Genomic DNA, 25,513 nt, shown 5'->3' with positions numbered 1-25,513 from the left:
ATCTGTCCCTGAAAAGGAATAAGCAGAGGACACAGATACAGTCGAGACTGGCTCATAAACTGAGACTAGCTTTCTTCTTTTCCAGATACTGGATTTCCTTTTGTTTCCAGGACTGGAAAGACAAATGATTTCACAAAAATCAAAGGCTGGCGAGGGAAGCTTCATGGTGCTTCTAGAAATGAAGGTAAGAAAAAGAAAAAAAGAGATCAACGTACGTATTTCTAACACATGGCCTTTTTCTTGAACTTCCATAGATCTTGCAATTTGGTAATTCTGTGTGTCTTTTAGAAATTTATTTTTTGTATTGAAACTCATCAATAAAGAATTTGGTACTGCTTCCATGGTCAGAATGGAGGTTTATGAGGGAAGAGAGGAAACTGAGTAAGATAAAAATGCGTGTATTCCGTTTTACACAGAAGGCTTGAGTGAAGGTCAAAGCTGTAATAGTTTTGGTTTTGTTCGTCAGTTTTGATTTTACTTGGAAGTGGTGTAATTTCAGAATTTTGTTGCCTCAGAGACCTTAATGAACTAGAGTAATTTTCATTTATATTGTATTTTTAACTCAAATTAGAGTGGATATTCCTTACATATTTGATTTCTTTGCCCTGCCTCAGGGAGAAATGGATATTGGGCAATTTGCCAATTGTTACTTTATGTTTAGATTAAATATTTGTATTGTACTTTCTGCACTTTCATATGGTATTGTGTTGGGGTATTCCAGATGTATTGTGGTGTACCAGGTAGGCTAGATGTCCAGAACAAAGTAAGTTGCATAGAAGCACTGTCTGTTGAAGGCTTACTGGTTTTGTGATCAAATACATATCTCAAATCTCCACAGAACCAGTTGTTCAGACAGCTGGTTGTGTTTGAATAGATTATATTTGGTGTGCCTGTGTTGTACTCTTGTAAAAGAATTCTATGTATTTTTGAGAGGTATTTACCTCCTCTATATTGTTTAATTTTTTAAGATTTGTCAGTGTGTTTTCCCAGGAGCTAGTTAAAGTGCTCTTTATTTATTTAGGTGGCAGTTCAGAAGGTTCCTTGAAGAATCGCTCAGCGTTCTGTAGTGACAAGCTGGATGAGTACCTGGAAAATGAAGGGAAATTGATGGAAACAAGTATGGGATTCTCTTCTAGCACTCCCACTTCTCCTGTGGTGTATCAGCTTCCCACTAAGAGCACTAGCTACGTGCGAACGCTCGACAGTGTTTTAAAGAAGCAGTCCACCATAATTCCATCAACATCTTATACGTTCAAGCCTGTTCCTCTGTCATCTACCTCTAGAAAGACAAAGACTCAAAACAGACAGACATCTACAAACAGTAGAGCGAAATCGTCTTACAAGCCTATACTTCCTTCACCTTTTTCTGGAAAGCAGAAACAGAACTCTTCAGCATCAGGGGAAAAGGCCGCTAAGTCTGTCTCAAATAGCAGTTTGACCCACCAAGCAGATAGTTTCTTGGTGCCAGCTCTGGATGAAAACGTGCTTCCAAAACAGATTAGTTTGCGCCAGGCACCACAACAGCAGCAAGCAGCTCGTCCCCCAGGTTTGTCTAAATCTCAAGTGAAGTTAATGGACTTGGAAGACTGTGCTCTCTGGGATGGCAAACCACGGACCTATATTACAGAAGAACGAGCAGACATCTCTCTGGCAACCCTGCTTACAGCTCAGGTAGATCTGTTAATAGTTTCCTTCCTTTCTGTACTGTTACTTTTCCAAGTTTGTCCACTTACTGATGTTGGATATAGATGCAGAAAATAAGACTGAAGCCACTAAGGAGCATGACAAAGCCTGATGTTCCTTTGTGGTTTAGCCTTTGCAGTGAAAGGTGGGAAGTGCTGACTTAGCAGTCTGTGAAAAAACTAATTGTGGTAATATTGTGTTGATATGAATCATTAATAATTTGAGTTTTCTCAAATTCTCACCATTAAAGATTTTGGTTAATACAATTGCTGTTCAGTAACTGCATTTCCTTACTACTTGTTACCTTTTTTTTTTTTCCAGTTGAACTAAAACTTGTCACATGATAACCTCTTTTGCTTTCTTCACATCCTACTTACTGCTAAGATGGTTTAGTTGTTTCAGATTGCCTCTTGGAAGACTTCAAATGCAAACTCTCGCCTGTTCTGTCTTTTTTTAGTATAGGTGACAAATTTTCATACATAAACCACGAGGTTGGAAGGGTTATTCTAAATGAACTTTGATTAGCAATTTTGCGTATGCTTGGTTTAATCTTACTGAAATTTCCTTTTACTAAAACTTGAAGCATTTACTTCTTTAAAATTTTTCTTAGGCTTCTCTCAAAAACAAACCTATCCACAAAATAATAAGACGACGAGCACCTCCTTGCAATAAGGATTTCTGTCGACTGGGTTGCATATGTGCCAGTCTAGCACTGGAGAAACGTCAGCCTACCCACTGCCGCAGGCCAGACTGTATGTTTGGTTGTACTTGCTTAAAGAGAAGAGTGTTGCTGGTGAAGGGGGGATCAAAACACAAGAAAATAATGAAAAAGGCTGTGCGCGGAAATCTTCTGGTTTATGGAACACAAGAAGAACAGCAAGAGGATGAAGATGTGGAAGAGGAGGGTGATGGGGAGGAAGATGAGCTGAAGCAGAAAGATAAGAAGAGGAGAAAAAGGGTGGAATATAGTGAGTATTGCTGGGCAAAAGTGCTTACTTACAGCTTTGCCGAAACCACCTATCTTGGTGGGCATTTTTATTAGGATGTAGTAGTGATGCCATTTCTAAATCCAGAAATTGGGAGAGAATTCCAAGAGATGTCTGCAATGTCTGCTTTCGTATAGCTGACTAGCAGGACATAACACCTTTTCCCTTTTTTTTAGCTCTTACTTATCTGGTGAGCATTTTGTGCGCTACTTAGTTGTTTATTGTGATCAAATAGCCGGAGTTTCTTTTTGATAACTTAAACTCTTGCTCAATGCACCAAGTATCTGTAAGGATACAAGATAATTACTGCTATCACTGTTGATAGTCTTCACCATCATAGTGCCGCCTTCTTTCCCTCTTACCAAGTGAGCATCTAGAGCTGTATTTTCAGTTCCTGTATGTAACTGCATAGTTAATGAACTATGGCTTTAGTGGAAATACAGTGATTTATGGTAGTTTCAGGTCTGACCTAAGGCATGCTCAGAAAACCAAATTGGTAGAAATTGACCATGAATTTACACTTTCAGTTCCTTGCTACTAGTACTTATAGCAATAGCAAAGAATGAACATAGTGTTCTCTGATGTTCCCCTGAAGTAAATCTTCCATAGAGCTGTGGTATAAAGTCTGTTTTTTAGGGGATGGTTTGTAGTTTTTAAGTATACAGCATCAGGGAAGATTGCTAATTCTTGAATGTTTTTCTGTATCTGCTATCACAGTACAAGTGAGAAACAATGATTAGTGTAGAATCATTTTTATTTTCATTTTCTCTTGTGGACAAATCCCAGTCACTTTTGGCTAGAATTTGAGACAAGAAAAACAACCAGTAGAATTTTCTGTCAGTATAAACTAGTGGCTAGACCTTGGGCTGAAATAAAAAATTCTGTTACTGCTGTGTTAGATGGTGTTTCATTTATAAGTCAGTTGGTTTTGTTTTCTCTCTTTTTTTTCAGCTATCTGTGACTCGGAACCAGAACAGCCTGTTAGGAATTGTCCATTGTGGGTGAAAGTAGAAGGTGAAATAGATCCAGAGCCAATTTACATCCCGACACCATCTGTTGTTGAACCAGTTAAACCTGTGGTACAGCCTGCCCCAGAGGTCGTGCCTCCTAGTAAGCCTAAATCTTCCAGTGGAGTGAAGCCAGGCAGAGTGTATACTCCTAAACCAAATCCAGTGGTAAGAAAGGAAAAGAGTAGTTTGGTTTTCTTTATATTGAAAATTAAAACAAACATTTCAAAAGCTTCTGTACTAGGCCATTTTAGATGAAATTTGAGATGAAAGCCCGTGGGTATGCTGATAGGCTAGAATTAATGGACCGTATATAAATCTTTAACTGTCCATCTTCTGTTGAGACTTTACTGTAGCAACATGCAGATGGTGAAAGGTGGTTATGATTCACTAATAGCCTCATTTTAAAAATGCAATAATAGAGGCTAATTTTGGCAAAACAATTCCTGATCCTGTAGTGTTTTAAGATATTAGCTGCATATTGTAGCCTACGTAATGAGTTACTTGCAAAAAAAAAATAATTAGGATACAGACACACAGTGTTCAGTCTAGTTCTGGAGTCTTTTTTTTTGTGTGTGTGTTCTTTTTTGAAGTTTCACTGCCAGTATTGGAAGAATCTGTCTCTCTCCTCACTTTAGTATCTTAACAAAAGCAACAACAGGAATAGAGGAAGAACAGGAGCAGAGTTGAGGCTAGTTACGGCTGAAGAACAAACATACCAGAGTTGCTATTTGATGTATACCAGACAACGTTGAACAATTCATGACCCTTAGGCCTTGTTTCCCCACTTAGAAGAGTATGGGAACAGGTTTGGGTTTTGGGAGCTGCTGGTGGTGTTCAGTTTTCTCCCCCTCCCCTCTCCCTGCCCTGAATATGTGATTTGGAAGCAAGATGTAGGCTGGGCTATGTGATGCGAAGAGGGCAGGTTCAGCTTTAAATGCTAGACCTTTCTTTTGACATTTTCTACATTCATTGAAGCATTTACTTTGAAATGTTGTTAGAAAGCAAAACTGTTTCATGAATCTGGTGTGCGTCTAGAATGCAAAGGTTTTCTTCTCTCTTTTTTTCTTTTTCTTTTTTTTGGTAGATTCGAGAGGAGGACAAGGATCCTGTCTATTTGTACTTTGAAAGTATGATGACTTGTGCAAGAGTCCGAGCATATGAATACAAGAGAGATGAGAAAAAGCAACAAAAAGTCAAAAGGGATGCACAGAGTCCTAGTATAAAGGTAAAAAGTCACACTATAACTAATATGTATCATAGAACAAGCAGAAATATTGAAAATGTTGAAGTAATTTTTTTCCCCAGAAACTCCTACATGACATGAGAGCTTGACTTAGATTTGATGGTGATAGGGCTGTGGAGCCTGGAGCCTAAATCACCTACCAGTGCTGCTAAACTTACCCTGTTACTGTGATAGAAATGGTCTTGTCTGTGGAATTTCCTGACTGTCAAGTGCATTATCATGTAAGGCTTAAATGTTCATTGTTAAAAGAGCTGTTCTGAGATGAAAATTGCGATACTGTCACAGTTAGCGTATGTTTTATGATTTAGATGACAGTATGATGTAGTAGTTTATTTTGTGATGTGATTTTTAGTGTGGAAGAGAGAAGCATGCATAATGTAGCCTAAGTAATGAATTAGTTTTGGAAAAAAAAGGTGGGGGGGGATACAGACACACAGTGTTCAGTCTAGTTCTGGAACCCTTTTTTGTTCTTTTTTGAGGCTTCACAGCCAGCATTGGAAGAATCTGCCTTTGCCTCTCCACTCAACAAAAGCAACAACAGCAGTAGAGGAAGAACAGCAGAGAAGCACGAACCAGAGCTTCAGGCTCCTGAGAAGGCAACCAGTGAGGTAGACAAAGATACTGATAAATCAAGAGGTAAGAGCTGAGTCTTGAGTATAACTCGACCTCTTGGTAGCTTCACATTTTTGTGGGGTTTTTGTGTTGGCTTTAGTTTTTAAAAAAGTTGCAGCTATTGGTGAAACAAAAGTCTGTTTGCTGGGGGAGTTATTACAGTTGTCAATAAAAAAATCTTCTGATGTGCTTACAGTTTCCTGTTTTCTTCAGCAGTTGTGTGTGTGTCATGTGGGAGATACAGCAGACTAAATATCCAGTACTTGCTGTTGCTCTAAGGTTAAAATGACCAGTATTAATAGCAGCTTGTTTAGCAATACTGCACAGCAGACTTGTCTTCAAGAGTAGTAATTAGATACTTGGGAAGGAATGGAGATCACTGGTTTTGGTGTTTTCCTTCAGGCTGAAGCAGCCCAAATCACGTTAGTTATATGTCTCATTTTAAAGTTCGTAGAAGTATTGTGTGATCCACTAATGAAATATAGCTGCCTTCTTGAGATGAATTTTTCCACTGTTTAACGTATACAACAGCACACTCTACATTTAAGGATGGGAATGGAAAAATAATACAACTAATTGAAAATGCTGGTGAATTGGTAGGTGAAATTAAAATGGCCAGGACACAGGGCTCAACATCCTTACAGTTTTGCAAAAAGTGACATTGGATCTCAATGACAATGGAAGGTCATGCTTCTGTTATCCGTCTTCTGCAAAAGACAGTTCTGCTAGTGGCATGTTTGCCCCTCATGCCATTATAGGACACTGGTCCTTTTCTGACTCCAAGAGAAAAGTGCCATCTCTTGAATAACGAGCAATGCTTTCTACTGCATGTTGGTGTTGCTTGGAGATCTTTCATCTGTGTACTGAAACAACCCATCTTTGTTTAGCTTGTGATGCAATGGGATACAACCTGAGATGGTTTGGCTACAGGGAAGGAACTGTTGGTTTTGCACTGAGTTTTTGCTTGCTTGTGAACCTCTGCAAGGGAAGTGATGCTTTGAACAGTTCTTTTTACTTGTGGTTGCCCTTCAGTTGAGACAAGGGTGGAGGTGTGGGCAGAATAAAACTGTTTGAATATCCAGGTGATTAAAATGCCATAGTATTGCAGAAACCTATTTCAATTCTTTCTCAGAGAAAAGCTGGTGGTCTTCCCGTAGTGAGGGGGACTCTTCCTCCACCTCCTGTATTCGTCACACCACTCCAGGTGGACCAACCAAACTTATCGAGATTATCTCTGACTGCAACTTGGAGGAAGATCACAATAAGATCTTGACCATGTTATCACAGCATATCAACAGTAACGCGCCACAGTGCCTCAAAGTGGGTAGCTTCATTATTGAATTGGCTTCGGAACACAAGGCCCAGGATGAGAACCACCCTCCTGTCTACTCCTCCAGAGTGAAAATTTCAGTGCCGTCCTACCAGGACAAGGATGAGAAGCCCGAGATACCTGTCTTGGAGACTCCTGATAGCGGAGTGCCGGCACGCAAAACCCCAGAAAATCTAAAGTTCTCGCGGGCAGACACATTGGACAAACTGCAGGAGAAGTTGCATGGGGGCAAAGGCTTGCCTTTTTACGCAGGGGTTCCTCCTGCGGGAAAGCTGGTCGTCTACAAACGCAAAGCTAATATGAGCCCCTCAGGCTTGATTCAGGTGGGTCCCTCTGCCTTTACTGTGGAGATTAAATTCAGTTTCATCCAGTATCCCAGAACTCCTTGAAGGGGAGAAAACTCTAATTTGTCTACCTAGACTTTTGCTTGTCCAGACGAGGATTCTTAGTATCTGGTGGCATTCCTGCCTCTCTGTAAGCTTGTCCCTTTCAAGATTGGCTCAATAACAGGAAATCTGATTGGAAGTCTGAAATCTGATGGTTTAGCTTGTCCTGTTGGCCATTTGGGTCTTGTTGGCCCAAGTACAGAATCTCTCTCAACATCATCTTGGTGCTTTGGAAAACTCCCTGCAGATGCATTTGACAGATAATACTTCTGAACGAATGGCTGTTAGGGGCCACAAAAAGAATGTTTTCTGAGGAAGTGTGCCCTGGGACAAAACTTTAAAATGAAACTGTAAACGTTAAATTGCTTTTTGCTACAGCTTAGTGTTAATCTTCACTAATAGCCTGCGTCCTCTTTGCAGAATATATGTTGTTCATCAGAGACTTCGTAATCCTCCGTTCAAATTGAGTCATTTACCTGCAGTTTCATGCTGCCGACTTGGTATTTTGCATTGGTGGTAGGAACTGTAGGGCTAGGATGAAGGCTCAGTCAAAGGTATTTGTGGTTATAGTAATACCACTTTCAAGGAGTGCATATGAATTAGAAAATGAGATTAAAATTTATTTCCATGACACTTTGCAAATATGGCACCCTCAGAAAGAGAAGCTAGTGGAGAGAAAAAATGTAAGGGGAGGTTTCTTATTTTTAATACAAATTGACCAATAAAAAGTCAAGACCTTATTTAGTAGCGTGTTAAATATATTGGGCTTTTAGAAGGTATCATCAGACGACCTGAAAGTAAAATGCAACACTACCAAAACTTCCTATTGACCACTAAGCATAAATCCTGATGTTCAGCAAGATGTTCTGTTTTTTCCCTCCCACGCAGTCAGTTACCACTACAACTCTGAATTTGAAGTTAGTCAACTCATCGTGCCTTAATTACAGTATCACATGAGGATGGATGAGAATAAAGGGGATAAAGCTTTGTAAAAACTCTTTAAAGTTTTGTCCCAATGTGTATGACATAAGTATTCTTTCCTTTGTGATGCTAGGGCTTAATTAGGTGTGAGAATTTTGTCCAAAATTGTCGTCAAATTTGGGAACCCTTTTATTCAGGGCTGTAGCATAAGGGACAGGAAAAAAATGCTAGCTTCACTTTATCTAATTTCAGTGATTTCACATGCTCCTTTGGACTCTGTGGTTCTATGTGAGAGTCTGAATAGCATCTAAAATCTGTATTATAAAGATATAACAGAGTTGTTTAAAGTTCTCCTGGGCAGTAAGGAAATTAGGAATTCCCATTCTGAGTTGCAATGGTTTTTTGAAAAGGACATTTAGAAGTCCCATGGAATGAAACGCCTCTCCAGAGGTGGTGAATTAGCATTCTTTTTACAAAATTTCCGTTTTCCACTTTTTTCAGGTTAATGATAAAAGGTATCCTCAGGCCAAACTGCTTTTGGGACAGATGGGGGCATTACATCCCGCCAATCGGCTAGCAGCTTATATCACAGGCAGGCTGCGACCCACAGTACTTGATATCTCATCCCTCAGTACTGTGATCTCCAAGGTAGCAACCAAAGCTAAAGCAACTGCTTCTGGCACACCATCAGTCCAGGTGCCCACAACATCAACTCCCAAAACTACATCTTCCACCAGCACTACTTCAACCCCCACTGTGACGACTCTGAAAACCCATGTCCCAGCACAGAGACAGATAGGTAGGTTGGAACTTATTACTGTGTTTTAAATTGCGTGAAGCTGAAGTATAAAGTGAGTGTACAGCATTACTGTTGATTTCTGTGCAACAGTGCATGCCGCCTTTGGCTGCATTGCCTACCTAAACTGCCTCTGCAATAAATAATCTCTTTAAAGCAGAAAGGTTTATTTTGACATCAGAATAAGATTACAGATGTTGACTGTTAGTTACTTTATTAATGCTACTAGAGCATATTTTCAGTAGACAAGGAAGAGTGGATGGAGACACGCTGAATGTTAAGCTTGGATTTTTGTTTTGAGAGTTTCCTTACTAAGATTTTTTAATGGCTTTTCATCAAACATCGATTTAACTTAAAGTGAGTAAAGGATCACCCTAATCTGTGGTTCTTCGCTGTTACTTTTTTCTGATGATGTTGCACTTGTAATTGGAATTCTTGTGACCGCCAAAGATGCGTGAAGCAGCAGTGAAAGACAAGATGGTCCAAATCTGGATTAGTGAAACAACAGGTGTGCAGCCAATAACCACACTGGCCTGTAATCTCGTTGGATTTCACAAGCTAAACAGGGTTGGACTTAGTCAGCACTTTGACTTTAAAAGAAAAAAAAAAAAAGAGTATGGGAAGAAGCCTGTGGTACTTCGTGTCTTATTTGGTACTGAAAAGGTTATGCCCCAGCATGGCAAGAGAGGAAGTTACCTTTAACTATTACATTTTGCATGAGTTTAAAAAAAAAAAATAAATTTAAAATCTCTAGTGCCCATCCACGTATTCCCACACGTTAATTAAAGATCTGAAGCTTTGCAAGAGAAAAGGATGTTACCTGTGTCCTGGCAAACTTTAATTTTTGATTGATTGTTTTATTTCTTTTTGCCTAAATTTTCATTGCTGCATAAATGGGTGTGTTGTTTTTCTTGTCCTGTAATAAAACTTCTCGTTGTGTGTGTTGATGCAATATTAAAAGAGCTGGCTGCATTTCATTGATGTGTGAAGTGATCGTTGCGTATATGATTTAAGTGTTCTGGCATATTCTGGGTTAAAAATGCCGTATACATAAATAACTACGCTAGGCCTTGATCCATAATCTCTGTGCTGTTGTACTCATCTGTAGGCACCTGGAGTGGTAGATGCAGTATTCCGATCACTTGGAGAGCTAGGGATGAGGGAAAGGATTTTCCCAATAGTGATTGCTTCCCATTGGTTCTATTTGACCCATCCAGTCCTTAGTTGCATGAACGTCACTGCAGTGAGAAGGGGACACGGCAAATTCTATCTCCCTCCTACCCCTTTCCCCCATGGCTGTGTAAGATGTGGATACAGTAGAAGGGGGGTGAAAACCAAGCAGCAGTGAAAAGAGGAAGATCACACAAGCCATTACAGGAAGAATTTGAGGTTTAGAAAATAGTTTGAGCAGTTATTTCACTTAGGTGTTTGTTTTCCTGTACTGCAATTAGAATTGTCTGTTCATAGTTTCAAGATACAGAACAACCCCGCAAGACCTGATTCTTTTGTGTGGCCAGGAAGAAATGCAACCAAAAGCTATAGAAGTGGAATAAAGTAGTCATTTCTAACATGTGAGGCACGTTCAGGACGTTCAGGACTGTTGTAAAGGTTTCAGTTTAATTACAAGCTACAAAGAAAATGGAGGCTCAAGTTCATGCTGAAATTACAAATGTAGCACCTCATGAAAGGCAAAGAGGAAATCTATTAAAATTTTGACCTGCAGGTTTTTGTTTGCAGCTGCCCGACCCTCACCTGGTGGTGTGTTTGCAGAGTTTGTGATAAACAAAGCCGGAGCTCTACAGCAGATTCCTGGAACGAACACGCGCCTGCCTCTGTCAGGACCACAGAAGTTTGCTGCGCCGATAATGGTTGTTGCTCCTGTGGTTCGCTCAAGGCCATCTCCAACTCAATGCACTGTCTCTCCTGGGGTCACTACAGCCCCCACCACTTCTCCAGTGACTGTGGAAAGTACTAGTGTGGCAGCATTTACCGTGATCACTCCTAGCCAAACAAGAGCTGATGAACCTGCCTGCTCTCCTCCTGCAATTACAGTCACAACTGCTCCTGCAACACCTGGAATCAACACCTGTACTACTCCTTCATCCACCACTCCGGCTGCCACCATGAACATAGCAACAGCAACAGGGATTGTTGCACCAGTAGCAACCACTCCCTTCCCTAAAACTGTAGTAACAACACCAACTATTACTTGTCCTGTTGTCACAACATGCGCTTCTACAGTTGTACTAACTACAGCTGCAGCAGCTACATCTGTGGTGACCACACCAACTTCCTCTGCTGGCTCTGTTCCGATTATACTGTCAGGAGTCAATTCAAGTCCTTCACTGAATCCAAAAAAAGGTGAGGCTTAGGTACTTTGGGCTGTTACTGCAAACACTTAGTTTTTTTCTTCTGCCTCCTTCGTAGCTAGAATACGGTCTGCAACTGTAGAACCCAATTTAAATATAGATTCACTTGCCTCACCCTGCTTTCCAAAATAGGATAAGAAATGTAATGTCTTCAGTTGCTTGTTTTATTCCAGCCTGAGACGGTAGAGGAGGAAAAAAAAATGTAGTTATCTGGTCAGTGACTGCTGTGAAATGAGCTGGAAGTCTCACATGATTTCTTGGCCCGTAGAAATCTATAGCACAGTTATGACTGCAAGAATTCCATGGTTGGCCTAGAGTCCAAGAAGTAGGTATGGAATTACTCTCGTGACTAACATGGAGGTCTTCTGAGTCATGATTGAGAAATGTTGATGGAACTGCATGAAAAAGACTGTTCTGGCCTGGTTCTGTGTGTTTTCTGTGAATAAAAAGAGGAAAAAAATGCTTTCAAACAAATTTAAAGAGAAACAGCCATTTGCAAAACATTTGTGCTTGTTTTCATTAAGGATAATGCCTGATTTGTAGGCTGTTGTCTTAAGCTGATTTTTATATCACTTTTTGAATGTTTCAGAAGATGCTACTCCCCAAGCTATAAGTAAGACTTCCCCGAAGATGTCTCCTGGAACAGAGAAACGTGTAGGACCTCGATTGTTGCTGATCCCAGTGCATCAGACATCTCCTGCCTTGCGACTGCTAAATAATACACAGCTTACTCAGAGGCAGAGAATGGTCCTTCAGCCTCTCAGGAGCCCTGGTGGTGTGAACCTGTTCAGACATCCTAATGGGCAGATAATTCAGCTTGTCCCTCTGCAACAGGTTCGAGCTGCAGGTGCCCAGCCCAGTGTGCAGCCAGTGATGTTCCGCAATCCAGGTACAAAGTGCAGTGTTTTTGTCCTGACTGACTAGCGTGTTACCCAGAAATTAACAGTGTAATAAATGTCTCTGGGATGCTCCTTTCCTCTACTGGAAGTAGTCTTAATTTGGTTCTGCGTGAGTAGTTGAAGAACGTAGTGTAATTAGTCAGATGTAATGCAACTGAAATACCATCTGTCTGAAAAACAGAAAGTCCAGTTAATAGCTAAGTCACCAAAATTTGGGAGTTCTGTTCAGCAAGCAAAAGGGCCAGTGTGTGTGGCAGTGGAGCCATGTTCGTTGTACTGTCATAACGTAAAAGAAATTCTGTTGATTTGGCAATTCAAAAATAATTCTTGCTGGAGATCCTCTTAAAAAGAATGAGCTGTTACCTTGTCTCATTGGATGTGCTGCTCTGTTTTTGTTTGGTTTGCAGGTTTGTTAGTGCTTTTACACTGCAGTACAAAATTGCTGGGTTTTTTCCTCCTTAGAGTGTGAGAAGAAAAATAAGTTTTCAGCTGTTTTGCAGTGCATAGTTGTGAAGGCAGGGTTGGAAGAGTTAGAACTTGCAGGTATCTGGCAGAAAATAGGTAGAATGCTTCTTGGGCATACTGCTGTACATATTTGTAAATAAAACGTGTTTGTAAACAAAATAGACTATAAAGGCAGGAGAGAAGAAAAATCCTGCTGGAAGGTAAATGTGCATTTACAAAGTACCATCTTGAGGAGAGGGAGGCAGAGTGGTGTTGAAAAGAGAGGTGAGAGCAAGCACAGATGACAAAACTGTGGGGAGGAGAGAAAGTAATCCTGGGCCTTAGTTGAGGTTTGAGCAGGACGTGTAGTAAAGAATCAGTCAAAAATTGAATTAATTTCTGGTTTGGGGCTTTTTCTGTAGAAGAGAAACTAGTTGCCAGTGGTGGTTTTTATCCTCCTTGTTTTACGGAATTCTGAAATGCTGTAGAAGAGTTCATTGAGGTGAAAAAGATTGTGGTATAATTGGGTAATCTTGTCATGGTTTTTCCTCTGTGGAAGTCTTTCTTTGAGGGGGGGAAAAAAAAAAAACCACACCTATTTTGAAATGAAATACTGTTTTCTTACTTTTTTCTTTCAAGAAAATCCCTGTTTTCCAGTAAATGGGGAGTAAAATGTAGAGGACTTTTTTAACTAAATGCAGTACCTTTATTGATTAAAAAGCTTAATGCTAGAACTTACTGTTAAATCTGTTGGTTTTGGAGTAGCCACCTCATGTATTTTATTGGGGTGTTCCATATAAAAATGCAACAGTTAATATGTCTTTATACAGTACTGGCTCTTTCACTGAGAACTTGTGGTCAAATACCTGTTTACATTGTGATCCTTGAGAATGCTGGCCACTTCTAGTACAGCATCAGATACTGAAACTGAAAGAAAAAAATTGATTTGAGGAAGGTATTGGTTGATGTTTTGTTTCCCTCACAGGATCTGTTGTAGGAATCCGGTTCCCTGCACCTTCTAAGCCTCCTGAGTCACCTGTGTCTCCTGCTTCCTCTGTGTCTTCCACTTCTGCCGCAAACTCAGCTGTACAAACTGCAGTACCCAAGATATCCCCTACATCTAACGTAGCCACTCAAGCGTCTTCTCTTCTTCCCTCAGTAACAAGTTTTGTGTCACAGCCAGGCACTCTGACTCTGAGGATCTCTCCTCCTGCTGCTAGCAACGTTACAAATCAAACGGCCTCGGAGTCTAAAATAACTTGCAGTTCAGGTGGTCTGCCAGCTACCACTGCTAATCTCATACCTTTACAATCCAGTAGTTTTGCTTTACTTCAGCTCCCAGGACAGAAGACTGTGCCAAACTCCATTCTTCACCATTTTGCATCTCTTCAGATGAAGAAAGATTACAGGAAAATATGCAAGAAAGGGGACTCAGGTGCTGTTCAGCAGAAGGAGAATGGAAAGGCTTCATGCTCAGGTGACACTGAAGTTACAGAGTCCGATGTCACGGTGTCAGATAGGAAACAAGAAGAAAATGAGCTGTCAGTTAACCAGTCAAACAACATTGAAGGGTCAGCATCTGGCACAGTTGCACCAGATAGAAATTCCACTACATTAGAGATGGTGGAGAAGGACTCAAGGCTGCTAGATAGTTCTTGTGATGATAGCTGCTCTTCTCAGCATGATGTTTCTGCAGATGTCGTGTCATCTGACCATTCATACATCAGTGAGAAGCCAAATGATGAGGAAGAAAAAGGGGCTTCTGAGGAGAATGAGGGTTGTGTCAGTTCTGGAACTGTAGCAGAGGCTGTTTCAACTGACGCTGAAACTGTTTGTGGGTTATCAGATCAGTCTCTAGGTGCTCCTCTGGATAATGCACATCCACAGAGTCTCAAGAATCAGGAGTCTACACAGTTAAAGAACCACGGGAAGGAACAAACACATGCTGAACGGGAAGAGAAACCAGTAAAAGAGCAGGAAGGAGGTGCACAGACACAGATGAAGGCAAGTACTGGGCAGTCACAGAGTCAACCAGAGCAAGATACACGGCTGGAGAACAAGAAGGAACAGAGGAGGACTGAACTGTCTCAGAACAAACAAGAATGCCAGGGTGATGCTGTGCAGCCAGATCTGGAAAAGAAGGGGTACAAGGACTCTACAGAGGCAGAAAGCATAAGAGAGAAAAAAGGGAATACGTCTGAAATCAGTTCTTCAAAAGAACAGGGTGATGCTTCAGGAGAAGAGCGTATGGTCAATACCAAGGAAGGCAAAACAAACATAGCTGGGCAGGAAGGCAGCAACAACAAAGCACAAGTTGCTTTTGATTCTCAGGAAGAAATGAAAACAGGTCACGATATTGTAACGCATGTCAACAGTTCTTGGAGCAAAATATCTAGCATTGTACCTGCTTTAGAAAATAAAAGCGAGGCAGACAACAAAGGTGATAAATCTGAGAAAAATGATTTCCTGACAGCAGAACAGAGGGTACAGGAGCCCAAACATCACAAAAAGGGTCACCTGCCCCTCAGTGACGTCGCTGCTGATGATACGGAAGAGGAAGAAGAGGAAGATGATGATGAGGATGATGAAGAGGATGAAAAAACTGATGATTCTGCTGATGAGATGCTGGATGGTGCTTCTGACTTCCCAAGTGAAGAGGAAGTAGATGTTGAAAAAGTGGTAAGCATTTAACTATTTATGAAGGGATTTTTTTTTTTTAAATTTTAAATTGAGTAACTATCATAGCACAACTCATGGTTTTGAAAGATACAGTATGATGTTTGTGCTCTGGACTTCAGTTTCTTTAGAAAGTCTAGATTGGGGTTTCGAGTAGAAGCGTGTTTTATTTCTTCCTACTTGCATGCTTTTTGATATAGGTAGCATTGTAGTGGGCTTTAGAAATCATCTGATAACAGGAGTTACACTGAGCAAGATGTAATAGAACCATTGCATGTTGTCTTCCTCCAGTATTCACTCAAGTGACTTGGTTCCTGGTAATATCTCTTATGATCCTAAAATGTAGTAGCCAATCTTGTACTTCTGTTACTTTAAGCTGTTTCCTTTTACTTAACTTTTGTAGCCCTTAGTTAACATTTATTTCTGGAAGGAATGTTTGAATATCTCCTTAAAATTCCTCTTGCAATTTAGTAATACATTTAAATAGGGTATGAAAGCTGTCATTCCATATTAGATAGCAAACATCTCTCCAGAAGTCACAAAATAAGGGTAAAACATTGGGGTTAATATAGTTAAGATGTTTCGATTTTAATGCTCATAGAATTTCCATCAAATTTCACCCAAAAATTAAAAGAAAACAATCCAACTCCTTGATATGCTTTTTATGTATCAGTATGTGACTTAAGAAACTGTGTTGTTCCTTAAAATTTGTGAAGTTGTGGGTTTGTGAGTCAGTCAGGTGGATGTAAGAAATAAGGTAGCCTTTTCTTAGGGTGAGGTAAGAGTGGAAAGAGAAAGGTTAAACTGGAGAGATTATGTTAGTGTCTTCAGGAATCTGAAAGTCTGTAGTTCTTCTAGCCTGTTTGTAGTGATGTAGTCCTCTCACAGTTCAAAACCAAACCAGACTTCTTTTTCTTCTAACCGTATCCTGAGTTAACGCAATTAAATCAGCTACTCTGTCTTAGCGAATCTATTTTAAACTTCCAGAAAAATTGACTGATGAGTTCATACTCCAGCTTTCTATTCTCAGGCAAGATGATGGCATCTCAGCTGCACGAAGGTGAGGAAACTGAAAACAGGTGTAATTTTTGGACGTTCTTTCAAGCTGAAAACTAAGCTGTTGCTGTCTTGAGTTGGACGGTGACAGTTTGATAACTCCTGTATCCTTCGATAGCCTCAACAGAGTTACCATCGTGCTTAGAGAAACACAGTTAACTTGTGTGCCTGTTGCCAGATAAACTTTCCAGACAAGGTAGTCTTAGGAACCTGTTGGTAAGCCAGCAGGTAATACAATATAATGTCTAGGTCACAGAGTAGCCTGTTACCAGGGTTGATGTTTTAAAGATGTATTTTCTTTTGTCCTGCAATAGGATGATGAAATGAAAAATAAATTATTAGAGATTGTAAGAAAGGTTTATTTTGGAAGAAACTTACTATACAGGTTTCGACTAACATGAGTTACACACAAACGTGAGTAAGCTAGCTTTGGTTCTAGAGCAGAAAAGCTGAGGAATGAGATCTCAGAGGACCATAAAAACCTGTCTGGGATTTGGGTGACTACTTGGTTTGTTAGTCTGTGCTGTCTGCAGGTGAAGTTAGCATGTCAATGCCTAATGGAGAATTCGGTTTTAAATCTGAATATGTGAGTCTCGTAGTTTTTCACTGGGCAGTACTCTCTTTATCAGCATAGTGCTCACAAGACAGGCTGCACTGGTACTGTTTGTCAGACTGGATGAGGTCAGATTATATAAACAGACTACTAGAGGATGTTTTATCTGTTTCATTAAGCTAGCGGAAACAGAAGCAAAGCATACATGCATGTCCACTAATACTTTTGTTTAGTGGAAATACTGATGCCAGCTCTTTGACTACTAGTTTGGAGTATATGGCCTGGTTTTAGTTGCTTAGGAAATAGCCATTAAAATGCCTAGAAAACTCCAGTGAGAGTCAAGATGACTGCTACTTACCTGTAGTAGCTATTACTGTTTCTTTTTTATTGCATTTCCCTACACTGATTCTTATTGCAGTAGTGACTTCATTGTTCTTAATTTTGTATATTGATGCTCTTCAGATTACCTTCTTATCTTGCGCTGACTTTATGTACTTGATTTAAGAGACTCTTGTAGACTCCTCCTCTACTCAACAAAAAGAGCAACTTCCTGAGATGGTATCTTTGCTCTTTTGCATTTCCTAGCCCGAATTGCATCAAGAGAAGCCTAGGAGGGTTGATCATTGTGGGTTTGGTGATATGAATAAAACCTTCTGGGAATATCTCTATAAGCAAACTAATCAATATCAGTACCTGTTGTCTGAACACTCCAGTGCGGTGGTCTGGGACATGATGTTAAACTCTTGGTCTCCAAGGCATGATGATTCCACACAAAATTCATGTTGAGAATGACTGCTTGGCCTGGGCCAAGTCACAGACTGTGTCTGTGAATTGTTCGTGTGAGTCCTTGTTGGCTTAAGCCAAAGCCATGCCAGGGGGTTGTTCTAGTATTTTAGTGCTACAGGTAGAGTCCCATGGTCCCGTTTAACTGACTAGTCTAAACATAGCTTCTGTGTCTGGTAAGTTATTTTATTTTAAATGTTGTTAAAATGTGTTTTTCAATAATTCTTTTTCTGAGCGGAACATTAAAATTATAAGGAACTATTATGAATTTTTATCACATATTGTAACAAAATACGACAAAAATTATTATAACACATTATAACAGAAAATGCAAGTGACGCATTTTGTGGATGATTTAAGTTTTAAGTCTCTCTCACGTTGTGAGCCTTTGCTGCAGACCATGTGTTAAATCTACAGACGCAGCATACAAGGCACATCCAGAAATGAGGCATTTGCTTGGGTAATGTCTAATTGTGGTCATCTACCCTCCTTTCTCAGCACTGTCACTGAGGACCCTCTGCCATCAGGGAATTTGCTCTTCAGGAACCTGCAAGGGGTGTAGGCTCCCAGGAGCAGACAGACAAAAAGGAAGAGGAGAGTGCTTAGAAACAGGCATTGAAATGCAGAGAGGGAACAGTGCTGACATTTCTGTAGCGACTTTGGAACTTCGGTTGTAATGCTGGATTGCTGTCCTCTGTCTTCATTCCTTAAGGTATTTTGCTCTTACAAGCTCAAAGGCATTTAGAAGTTTTGTAAGTACAGGACCTGTGGAAAGACTGATGCTAGAAAGGCGGAGCTTCCATGGCATTTTAAAAGTCCTGAACCTTGACAAGAAGTCACACTAGGCTATGAATAGGGTTCACCCTGTGAGGGGTTGGCAGTACTTACACAGGAACAGCTGTTCTTGTGGCAGAACTTCAGTGGACTTACTTCTTACAATCTTCACGGTTGTGATACTTTTCATGTTGAGGGAAAAGATTTGCCATCCTGAAGCAAATTCCCTTTGTTGTTAGACGTAAGAATGAAAAGAGTAATGTTTTTTGTTTTGCATGTGTCCACATTCAGGATTTGTAAACTGAAAGATATGAAGTTCTTGGTGGGCAGAGGAGAGTTTTTACTTCTATTTTTCCCCACGTCTTTGTTGAAAAAGTTGCCACATCTTGGGTTTTGAATACCATTTTTCTAGTATGATAGCATGTAGAAATTTCTCCCGTGAACAGCTCTAGCTGGATAATTGCTGTCAACCCTTTGGTTAGCCCAGTGTAACTCGTCAGCACTCAAAAGCTTTACCATGATGGTGTTTCTACAGTAAGCTAATTTCCTGGGTTTTTTCCCCTCACTCTCTGGATTGTAGCATCTTTTGAACTACCCTGCATGTCCCCCTTCCCTGCAGTGTAATGATGTCCAAATGTAATTTAGACAGAGTAGTTCTGCCCACTGAAGAAAATCAATGTTCATCTCTTGCATGTAGAATCACAGCAATGATAACTGTATAAAATGGGAAAGCAAGAGAAAATATGAGGATGCTTCCAGCATCAAGGAGGCTTCATGGATGACCCAGGAGAGCAGGCAAGAGTGAAAAATGCTCTATGTGTATTGAAAAACCAACTATGTTGCCATAAAATGTGACCTGTTAAAATTATGTGACTCTGTACCTCTCGCACATGTAGTATTTTCAACATAATGACATGTACTATTCAGTGGTTCTGTAATTTAAATAGTGTCTTCGTTTGAATAGGTTTTGTTCAGCCAGTTTTTTTTCCTTGGGCGTTTTGATGCTTTTCCTTCTCTCATCAGGCGCTGGAGAGGATTCAAAAAAAGGTTGTGGGAGCAGATATGCTACATGTTTACCTCACCTGTTGTAGCTCAACAGAAGGTCTGCACCTGGAGAGAGGGTGCAATCTTGATATCTTCCAACTTCTTTTCTTTTGCTTTCCCTTCCCTCCACTCTTAGCAGTTGGCAGGCTTCATTTCAGATTCAAGCTGAAGAAGTCTTGGACTTTCAGCACTCTGGGTCCTCTAGTGCATCCTCTAGTCACTTTGTGAAACTGTGGCATAGCAGTTAAGGACTTCTAGAGAATTTGGAAATCTTCAGTTGTGTTTTTGATTTTCCTGCCTTTCTGTGACCTTGTACAAATGGATCAGTCTCTGCTTTTTAATGAGGAAGCTACAGAATTGGCTTAAAGACAACTTGGATGCATCTGTTGTCTTAAGAACAAAATTATGTGATTAAAACAATGCATCCAAAAAGTGGCTCCTGTTCATTAAAACTGGATATTGACAAGGTCTGTAACAAGTAAAGCAAATGTGAGGAGGAGTTGTTGAAAAATTGCTGGCTGTTTGCATAAGTGATATTCTTCAAGTGAGATTTTATACAGTAGAATTTAGACTTAGTTTGTGTAAGCACATAGAGCCACTTGAGAGACACAAAATAAAGCTGTGTACTGATCACAGGCGGTGTTTGAAAGTTGTTGAAATACCTGTGCTGGAATGCAATGTTGTCTGAACTCGGTCTGAATTTCAGTAGCCTGTGCATATGTGTTTTGGATCTAGAATGCCAGCAGTATTTGGTCGGACCTCCCCAAGGTCCCAGGGACGTGGTGTCTCCTGCCTTTCATTCTCCTGCTGCCTTGGGGTGCAGTGGTGACATGTAGCTTCTGCCCAGCCTGCCAAGTTCAAAGTGATGCATTGCTTCCTTGGTAAAGACTGTTCTTTTTCTGTGTGGTCTACCCATCCCAGTGCTAATGAGCCTTGCTTTGTGGGAGAATATTTACAGGATGGAACAAATAAGGATTTTATGGGCTTTCACACACAGGGAGAAGCGGTACTTTTAAGTTCCTGCCAGTACCATGCTTTCAAAGTCAGATGAGAATTTGGTTTACCTCCGTGCTGCTCTTTATACTCATAATGAGAACGGTCATGGCATAATACAGATCCATAGCTTCTCTGAAGGAAAGCTGGAAGAAACCCCACAAGTTATCAGCAGTGGAATAAACTTACTTTATCTCCTTTCCAAATACAGAACTCAGATCAGAGCTGCTTTCCTGGGCAGAGAAGAACAATGTCTTTAAAGTCAGCATGTGTTAAAAATATCTTTGAAAGAAAGACTGAGATTGTTCTCTAAGTCTAGTAATTTCTTGTCTAAGGTCACTCTCCTTGCTTTTCTCTTTCAAAAGACGTAAATTTTTACAAGCATAGAGATAGTAGATAACGCGTGAGTGTGCGTAGCAACTTGCAGAAGTAAGGATGCTTTTCTGTTCAGATCTAGCAGCTGTAGCTGGTAAACCCCAGCATCAATTTTCTTTGTTTCAGCAGTGACATCTTGATACTTCGTAGTACAGGAACAGGTGTCAGCTTCTCTGCAAGTGAGTAGTTTAGAAGTTGATACCTCTTTCTGCACAGAATCTCTACTGCTGGCACTTTGTAGGACCCCTCATGACGTGAATGGAAGGTGATGGAAGACTTGGGAATATTTGAGAGTGGTTTTACGGGGGGAGAAGATGCTGCATGGTTTCATTCTTAAAAGGCTGGAAGGTTCTACAGGCATACGTGTGTGTCTTGTGTAGGTGGACACTAAAATGTACTACACACACACACACATATATATATGCCCTGTTTCACATATATATATATATATATGCACGTACGCTCACTGTGTATTTGACTAAAGGCTACATTGCTGCCAACTATACCTTGCTATACTTTACAAAGGTTATCCCCAGTGTAGTCTTTGGTAAAGGAGGGCAAACTCGCTTGATTTTTTCATACTGGTTCTGTTTTCAGTTTTCCGTAGCCTCAATTACACAGCCATGGGAGATGACCTATTACATGAGGTTTAAAAAATGCTGTTAATTTTATGTGGCAGCATGATTCACAGTGGTGGTCACTGTGGTGTCAGTAACTAAGGTGGCAATTTTTATATTGTTCTTTGAATTTCAGATTCAAATTGCTGCAAGCTGTGGGTGTCGGGGCTGTCTTTTTCTTCTTTTGTTTTTTGTTTAGAAAAGGTTGTCTTTAGTACAAAGAAGCCAAATACTATGTCAAACATTAGGTTATTAGAGATCCTGCTTCTCTGTCAAAAAGGAATTTATCAGCTGAGATTTACTGTCTGATTATAAATTGAGTCGCTTTAACATAGCTGCACGTTTCACGGGTGTAAATTTCATGACTGATGATTGGAAATGTGCATCCTAATAACTACTTGTCAGTTATGCTTATGTGGTAATTGAGGCTGCTCTTGTTTGGTTTTGTTATAGTGGCCTGTATAGCCTAATCTGTGGTCAGCTCAGTAAATGCAACACTTTCTCCTTTCTAATCAGCATTTGTTAAAACAGCAGTGTGAGTTGCAGATAGCTTCAAATAATCAGTACCATGAAAAGCGTTTATTGGAGGCCACTTACTGACCCAGTATTGCACGTTGCCTTTTTTTTTTTCCTCTGTTCTGTACTTAGTGTTTTTTGTGATTAACTGTTTGCATCAATTTCAGGTAAGTATTCAGTTCAGAGGAGGAGGAGGAGATTGCAGCTCCTCAAAAAGAAAGAAAAGAAGGACAAAGAGAAGGAAGGAAAGATGGAAGAGAAGAATAGGAGGACAACAAGACTGGGTTAGTTCAGGGAACTGGGTGAAATAGAGTACAGAGTGGAAGTATAATTACATTTTCTTATTTAAGGAGAAGAAAGAGTTCTGCATTCCATAAGCAGACCAAAGATTATAGTATAAAAAACTTCAATAAAAGGTGCAGTACAAAAAAATGGTTGAATAAGGCTTATTTTGTTGGGGGGGGGAATCACCTGGTACTACAAATGGCCATAGGATTTATATTTAACTTCTGTAGTTGCCACAGCACTGCAATTGTTCTTTGTCTACACAGTTTGTAGGAAGTTTTCTTGGTCAGGCAAGCATGGAGAAAAGGTACTCTTCAGAATATCATAAATATTTAAAATAATTATTGGGCAGCATTTTAGAAAGAGCCAGAATCATAGTCTTCATCATGTGAGCAGTTTACTGTATGACCCAAAGAAGCCTGGTTGTATGATGTTCTGATTGTTGCTATCTTACATATGAGAGACCATTACCAATGTGATAACTGTCTCAACTGGTGTCAAAAGAATGTTGATTAGCAAGAGTCTGCAGTGGTAGGTTGTAAAGGCAGTTTAATCTTACTTGAGAATGGAGTTAGGAAAGCTCTGCCCTCTGAAAGCTTTTTATCTCACCCATAGTAAAAGCATAAGTGACAGAGATGGGTTTTGCCGTTACTAAAATTCATTTGCAGAGTTGCTAGTGGGAGGAATTCCTAGAAGTGACAGTTAAAATAACCATCTGCTTAGCACTGTTTATTGGCCAGTGTAGCTGAAGATGTTGATTCTTTAATGGTTCTTAATGTTGTAATGTAATCTCTTTTGAGGCTGAAGTGAAACTGTTTTGGCCTGAGCTCTATTGCTAAGTAGATACTCATTTTAAAAAACAAAACAAAAACTGTTCCAGGATGCGTGTGAATACAGTGAGGATGACGAGCAGGTGGACATTGAGACCGTGGAGGAGCTTTCAGAGAAGATTAACATTGCCCGTCTGAAGGCCACAGCTGCTAATATCGAACCTTCCAAACAGAAGTAAGCATCCTTGGAGAGCACTTCAGTTCTGTATTTCATTGATGAGCTGGCATTGAATGAACCCATTAAAGAGCAGGTTTAATGTGATGGTAAGACGAAGCAAGGCTTGTGTCAGGTCTTCCTGAGCACTGGTGCTTCCCAGTGTCTGTGAGCACGGGGCTGTCAGAACTAAGAATAGATTTGAGGTGTCTTAGCCTTTTTTCCCCCCCCTCCTCTCTAATTAATTTGTTCATGGGGATGTGCATCTTGTAATGTAAAATGATTATGACTGAATCACCTCCCTTCCTGCAAACTGAATATGAGCAGGGTCATCTTTGTTTTAAATGTGATTTTGCAAGCTTTGTTTATTCTTGCTGGTGGACTTGTTATTTTTAAGCAGGAGCAGTCATTAGCTTAATCCCCGATCCTCTAAATGAAAGCTTTGTCTTTGGGACCATTGCCCCAGTGAAGAAAGTATTTTCTTCTTTACATATAGTCTGCCACGGTTGTCTAGCGCTTTTTTTGTTTTGTTTTGTTTGTTTGTGTGTTTTTTGTTATTGTCCTTGCCCTTGCATTTATAGTGACAAAATGCAAAGTGAAAACATGGCTTACTTGAGGTATGTAAAGATGGTCATGGCTGTTTCTCAGTTGGACCAAACAAAAGAATGGGGAATGTTGCATCCTTAGTTCTTTTTGTTTGAAGACTTTTTTTTGTAGAAACTTTGAAAAATCTGTTTGGTGATATTCTATACCTCCCAGATAGTCCCTACTGTATTTTTTTCCTTCAAAGATAACAGCTCACCTTTTATCCAATCTGGTGACTGTGCTGCATATTGTGAAGATCTTTCAGTGAGAGAAAAACAGATGTAACGTTTTGTAAAAAAATAATTCGTTCAAATGTGCATTGTTCTTTGTTTTCTTGAAGATCCTGAGATCTGAGGAAGCTGTTATTATATATTAGGATAGTGATAAATGTGAGGATGTTGGTTGGTTATTCTTGATGGGGGAGGGATTGTTCTGCTATCGCTATTGAATCTGTATATTTTTTAAAAAAGAATGAAAATGTAATTAAAAATACTTTCCGCAGCTAACAGTCACAGGCTGAATCTATTCTCTTTGGCATATAGTGGAATAGTTTGCCTTTTGCACAGTGGGTTAATTGTATAGCTTTCAGAACAGCTGTATTTTTTCCAGGATGATGGCATTGGAGATAAGAGTTCACTTTCTTGAGAAAGCTCAGCAGTATCCTGCTTTCATGTAGTTACACAAGGAAGAGTTAATTTCAAGTAATAAAAATAAGCAATTCTAGGTTATTGGAATGTAGTTAATGAGGATAGAGTGCATGAGATGAGTAGTGTTGGGAAAAACTTTTTACCTTTCTTCCAGATACCATGCTCGTAATTCTTCGGATGAAAATTTATCAGAAAAACCTACGAAGGTATATGTTTGCTCTCCTCTTTCCTTTTGGTATCACACCTCCATTTTAAAGATAAACTTTCATCTCAAGTGCAACTCTTAACGCGATTTATCTACCTTCCATATATTTATGATTAAATGCAAGAAACCAAATGTGTCGGGGGGGGGGGGGGGGAAGGGGCACAGTCCAATCTCATTAAAGAAAAAGGACTGCTACTGGCAACGATGGGTTTCAGATTCGGCCTTACATATGGGAGGAATATCTACCTTTTTTTTTATTAGAACTTTTGCTTAGGTTTTGTGTTCTTGGCATAAATAACTTTTACAGCACACATAATGAAAAACTGAAAAATGTGTCGAGGAAGACAGTATGTAGGATTATATAGGCACAGCAGTGGGCGAAGGATTTCTGAAAATAGTTTAAATAATACATATTAGGCAAGTTAAAGATAATGTAGAATCCTTTCAAACCAAAGCACGCTGCAATCCTTCTGAAGCGTATGCTGTATTTTAGGGTGGCTTTGAAGCCAGTTTCACTAACTCTCTGTGATAACTGCGATGTACTTGATGTCAGACGTAGAGCTACCTGCTGGGGTGAGGTGGTGGGGGGAGTCTGGTGTATGTCTTGTACATTAGAGCAGACTGTCTGTATGCTTTTGCCTGAGGTGGAGATGGGTTCCAGGATGCTCTGCCTGCCTTGCCTTCTCCATATATTCTTCTTTCTGCCCTTGAAGTTACGGCCTGAGGGCCTGTCCTTGAAAG

At 40.1% G+C, this 25,513-nt stretch overlaps 1 protein-coding gene across 3 annotated transcripts in view; it reads left to right on the top strand.

The window, feature by feature from the left end:
* The window catches only part of MGA (MAX dimerization protein MGA), a 53,645-nt gene that overhangs the window by 16,301 nt on the left and 11,831 nt on the right, over positions 1 to 25,513 (top strand). Inside the window, exons 6-19 of one of the 3 annotated variants that reach the window (XM_086462219.1) lie at positions 86 to 184; positions 1,022 to 1,671; positions 2,294 to 2,651; positions 3,621 to 3,844; positions 4,764 to 4,904; position 5,212; positions 5,484 to 5,558; positions 6,667 to 7,187; positions 8,673 to 8,970; positions 10,705 to 11,328; positions 11,926 to 12,225; positions 13,665 to 15,358; positions 23,232 to 23,356; positions 24,722 to 24,773. In XM_086462219.1, coding sequence (XP_086318345.1) covers positions 86 to 184; positions 1,022 to 1,671; positions 2,294 to 2,651; positions 3,621 to 3,844; positions 4,764 to 4,904; position 5,212; positions 5,484 to 5,558; positions 6,667 to 7,187; positions 8,673 to 8,970; positions 10,705 to 11,328; positions 11,926 to 12,225; positions 13,665 to 15,358; positions 23,232 to 23,356; positions 24,722 to 24,773 — 5,162 coding nt within the window. Of the gene's footprint in view, positions 1 to 85; positions 185 to 1,021; positions 1,672 to 2,293; positions 2,652 to 3,620; positions 3,845 to 4,763; positions 4,912 to 5,211; positions 5,213 to 5,483; positions 5,559 to 6,666; positions 7,188 to 8,672; positions 8,971 to 10,704; positions 11,329 to 11,925; positions 12,226 to 13,664; positions 15,359 to 23,231; positions 23,357 to 24,721; positions 24,774 to 25,513 lie in introns of all 3 variants that reach the window. The other 2 variants (XM_086462220.1, XM_086462221.1) reach the window with 2 other exon arrangements.

This window comes from Leptosomus discolor, chromosome 3 (genome assembly GCF_034619465.1).
Source record: "Leptosomus discolor isolate bLepDis1 chromosome 3, bLepDis1.hap2, whole genome shotgun sequence".
Taxonomy (NCBI): domain Eukaryota; kingdom Metazoa; phylum Chordata; class Aves; order Leptosomiformes; family Leptosomidae; genus Leptosomus; species Leptosomus discolor.
The sequence above is the reverse complement of the archived record's forward strand: the minus strand, read 5'-3'. Positions and strand labels throughout refer to the sequence as shown.